General features: G+C 44.9%; 1 protein-coding gene and 1 pseudogene across 1 annotated transcript; one reads left to right on the top strand and one right to left on the bottom strand.

Moving 5' to 3' along the window:
• Window positions 1-454: 454 nt before the first annotated feature.
• On the bottom strand, window positions 455-625 carry LOC115900679 (annotated as a pseudogene).
• A 2,262-nt stretch (window positions 626-2,887) lies between these two features.
• On the top strand, window positions 2,888-3,415 carry LOC104662145 (peptidyl-prolyl cis-trans isomerase A). Its single transcript, XM_030941815.1, has one exon. It carries the CDS (start codon window positions 2,918-2,920, stop codon window positions 3,413-3,415), a length of 498 nt encoding a protein of 165 aa, XP_030797675.1. The 5' UTR covers window positions 2,888-2,917.
• The last annotated feature ends 1,021 nt before the right edge of the window (window positions 3,416-4,436 follow it).

The raw sequence follows: 4,436 nt of genomic DNA, 5'->3' as shown, positions 1-4,436 counted from the left end.
GAGATACCCAGTCAGGCTCTGTTACTGATCTGATAACAAGTGCATGGGGTATTAGCTACTTCACCACAGATGTCTCTGGAGAACTGTCTCTGTGTCCAGGAGACAGAATGAAATTCTTCAGGGTTAGAAATGTCACATATCTTTTTTTTTTTTTTTTTTTTTGAGACAGAGTCTCACTCTGTTGCCCAGGCTGGAGTACAGTAGCCCCATCTCGGCTCACTGCAACCTCGGACTCCGGGATTCAAACGATTCTCCTGTCTGCCTCTGGGAGTAGCTGGGATTACAGGTGTGCACTACTATGCTTGCCTAATTTTTGTATTTTTTATAGAGACAAAGTTTCGCCATGTTGGCCAGGCTGACAATTTTTTTTTTCAAATATTTATTTTATGTACAAAGAGCTATCATGGTTTTTCATTGAGTAGATGCCCTGGATAATCTTTGGAAGGAAGATCATTTAGTCCAACTTAATGAAGCCGATATCCTTCGCGTACTGACGGAAACACTGGCGGCACATATTGAGGCCATATTTCCGGATTAGACCGTGCCGGTTTGAACAGACATGACAAGAGCGAGATCCCTGGCCGAATTTCCGTGGGTGGCTCCAGTACAACTGCTGGTGACCCATCTTGCTCTCAGGAGTGCAACTAGGTAAAAGGAAAAAGTGACAATTTTTTTTTTAAACAGGAAATTTTTGCATCAAAACCCAGCCAGCAATGAATCCTATTATTCACTCTCTATGTTCTATGAGAAATACCAGGAAGAGCATGCACATTTATAGAAACGTGTATGCCAGCACAGCCCATAATAACTCAGTGAAGGCATCTATAGTTTCACATTTTAAGATACACTTTTTACAGTTTATATAGGTTAATTTTACTCTTTCTCATGTACATTACTATGGGCCTAAACCAGGGGTCAACACACTTTTACTGTAAAGAGCCAGATAGTAAATATTTTAGGCCTTATGGACATAAAATTTCTGTTATAAATACTCGGATCTGCCAGGCCTCCACAGACAATACATAAATGAATGAGCATGACTTTATTTATGGATATTGAAATTTGAATTTATATAATTTTCACAAGATATTATGCTTCTTGAGATTTTTTTCCCCATCATTAAAAAATGTAGATGTACCCATAACAATTAAATTTTTTAAAAAAAATTAGGCTGGGCATGGTGGCTCACACCTGTAATCTCAGCACTTTGGGAGGCCAAGGTGGGCAGACAGCTTGAGCCAAGGAGTTTAAGACCAGCCTGGGCCGGGCGCGGTGGCTCAAGCCTGTAATCCCAGCACTTTGGGAGGCCGAGACGGGCGGATCACAAGGTCAGGAGATCGAGACCATCCTGGCTAACACGGTGAAACCCCGTCTCTACTAAAAAATACAAAAAACTAGCCGGGCGAGATGGTGGGCGCCTGTAGTCCCAGCTACTCGGGAGGCTGAGGCAGGAGAATGGCGTGAACCCGGGAGACAGAGCTTGCAGTGAGCCAGGATCCGGCCACTGCACTCCAGCCCGGGAGACAGAGCGAGACTCCGTCTCAAAAAAAAAAAAAAGACCAGCCTGAAGGCCGGGCGCGGTGGCTCAAGCCTGTAATCCCAGCACTTTGGGAGGCTGAGATGGACGGATCACGAGGTCAGGAGATCGAGACCATCCTGGCTAACACGGTGAAACCCCGTCTCTACTAAAAAATACAAAAAGCTAGCCGGGCGAGGTGGCTGGCGCCTGTAGTCCCAGCTACTCGGGAGGCTGAGGCAGGAGAATGGCGTAAACCCGGGAGGCGGAGCTTGCAGTGAGCTGAGATCCGGCCACTGCACTCCAGCCCGGGCGACAGAGCCAGACTCTGTCTCAAAAAAAAAAAAAAAAAAAAAAAGACCAGCCCGGACGACTTGACAAAACCCCCATCTCTACAAAAACAAACAAACAAAAAATATAAAAATTAGCTGGTTGTGGTGGCACACATCTGTAGTCACAGCTACTCAGGGGGCTGAGGTGGAAGGATCACTTGAGCTTTGGTAGGTTGAGGCTGCATTGAACTGAGATTGTGCCACTGCATTCCAGCCTGGGTGACAGAGCAAGACCTTGTCTCAAAAAAAAGAAAAAAAGAAAAGAAAAAGGAAACAAAACGTGTGGAGCAGTATTCTAGGCACTGGCTATACAGAGATGTAAACCATATATCTGACTCCACAGAATTTCCTGGTTTTTTTTTGTTGTTGTTTTGTTTTGTTTGTTTGTTTGTTTTTGAGACACGGTCTCCTCTGTCATCCAGGCTGGAGTGCATAGCATGATGATCATGGCTCACTGTAGCCTTGAACGCCTGGGCTCAAATGATTCTCCTACCTCAGCTTCTTGAGTAGTTGGGACCACCCACAGCTAATTTTTTGTATTTTTTGTAGAGATGGGGTTTCGCCATGTTACCTGGGCTGGTCTCTAACTCCTGGGTTCAAACGATTCTCCCACCTTGGCCTCCCAAAGTGCAAGGATTTCAGGTATGAGTCACCGTGCCTGGGCAGAATTTATTTTCTAGATGAAGTTATAGGCATTGAACAAAAAACATAAGTAAAGTTATTTTAGATTGTGATACATCCTAGTAAGACATTAAAATAGGAATAGAAGTTGATGTGGAGAGGGCTTGTTCAGCCAGCACTGTAAGGGAAGGCCATTTTAAGGAGGTGAAATTTGAGCTGAGACCTGAATGAAGAGAAGGAGACAGTTATAGTGAAGATCTGGGGGAAAGAACATTCTAGGTAGAGGGAGAGCAGGTACCTATAAAGAACCTGAGGCCTATCAGATCCTGACAGATAAAAGGCTGAAGCAGATGTGAATGAGTGGTTGTGTGTTGGGAGGGTGAGGGTTAAAAGGAGATAAGCTGGCTTTGCAGACGCTGCCGCCGAGGAAATTCTTGTAGTACTAGCCATGGTCAACCCTACCGTGTTCTTCGACATTGCTGTCGACGGCGAGCCCTTGGGCCGCGTCTCCTTCGAGCTGTTTGCAGACAAGGTTCCAAAGACAGCAGAAAATTTTCGTGCTCTGAGCACTGGAGAGAAAGGATTTGGTTATAAGGGTTCCTGCTTTCACAGAATTATTCCAGGGTTTATGTGTCAGGGTGGTGACTTCACACGCCATAATGGCACTGGTGGCAAGTCCATCTATGGGGAGAAATTTGAAGATGAGAACTTCATCCTAAAGCATACAGGTCCTGGCATCTTGTCCATGGCAAATGCTGGACCCAACACAAATGGTTCCCAGTTTTTCATCTGCACTGCCAAGACTGAGTGGTTGGATGGCAAGCATGTGGTCTTTGGCAAAGTGAAAGAAGGCATGAATATTGTGGAGGCCATGGAGCGCTTTGGGTCCAGGAATGGCAAGACCAGCAAGAAGATCACCATTGCTGACTGTGGACAACTCGAATAAGTTTGACTTGTGTTTTATCTTAACCACCAGACCATTCCTTCTGTAGCTCAGGAGAGCACCCCTCCACCCCATTTGCTCGCAGTATCCTAGAATCTTTGTGCTCTCGCTGCAGTTCCCTTTGGGTTCCATGTTTTCCTTGTTCTCTCCCATGCCTAGCTGGATTGCAGAGTTAAGTTTATGATTATGAAATAAAAACTAAATAACAAAAAAAAAAAAAAAAAAAAAAAAAGGAGATAAGCTAAGAGGCAGGGGAGTTTCATAATAAGGCCTCCACTTATCTCTATTCCTCATTCCCTCAGTTCTGTCTCTCACACTTTACTTTCTAGGATTCTGAACTTAACTTTTCTTTTGAGACAGGTGTTGCTCTGTCACCCAGGCTGGAGTATAGTGGCATGACTATGGCTTACTGCAGCCTTAACCTCCAGACTCAAGCTATCCTCCCACCTCAGCCTCCCAAGTAGCTAGCACTACAGGTGTGTGCCACCACATCTGGTTAATTTTTTTATTTTTTTTGTGGAGTCGGAGTCTCACTATGTTGCCAGGGCTGGTCTCGAACTGCTGGACTCAAGCAATCTGCCCGCTTCAGCCTCCCAAAGTGCTGGGATTACAAGCGTGCACCACCATGCTCAAGAGGATTCTGAAGTTTTCTGTTCTCCAAACAAGCTGTTCTTTTTTATATTCGTGAGTTTTGCATAGGTCTCAAGCTGGAATGCGTGGCTGTAACCACTGTCTCCTTCTTCCTTTCAGCAATAGAATTTCCCCGAGTTTTAACAGGGCCTACGTTTAGAGCTTCCTACCCAACCTGAACTACCTGCTTATTTCTGAGTTTCTTTATTGCCTCATGGTACTTTATACGTCTATCATAGTTTTCCACTAGTTAAGCAGCACTGGCTAGGAGTCTAAGTCATGCACTGTGTGGTAAATAAGGAGTTTGTGGTTTAGAGGGAAAGACAGACATGTGGCAAATAATTGTGAATGGTGATAGTACACCCTCTGTGAGAAGTGAGTTGGAGGGAGTACA

Source organism: Rhinopithecus roxellana, chromosome 12 (assembly GCF_007565055.1).
Source record: "Rhinopithecus roxellana isolate Shanxi Qingling chromosome 12, ASM756505v1, whole genome shotgun sequence".
Taxonomy (NCBI): domain Eukaryota; kingdom Metazoa; phylum Chordata; class Mammalia; order Primates; family Cercopithecidae; genus Rhinopithecus; species Rhinopithecus roxellana.
The sequence above is the reverse complement of the archived record's forward strand: the minus strand, read 5'-3'. Positions and strand labels throughout refer to the sequence as shown.

Bases quoted from the DNA above. Each gene is read 5' to 3' on its own strand.
- LOC104662145 (XM_030941815.1), top strand. From the start codon at position 2,918: ATGGTCAACCCTACCGTGTTCTTCGACATTGCTGTCGACGGCGAGCCC.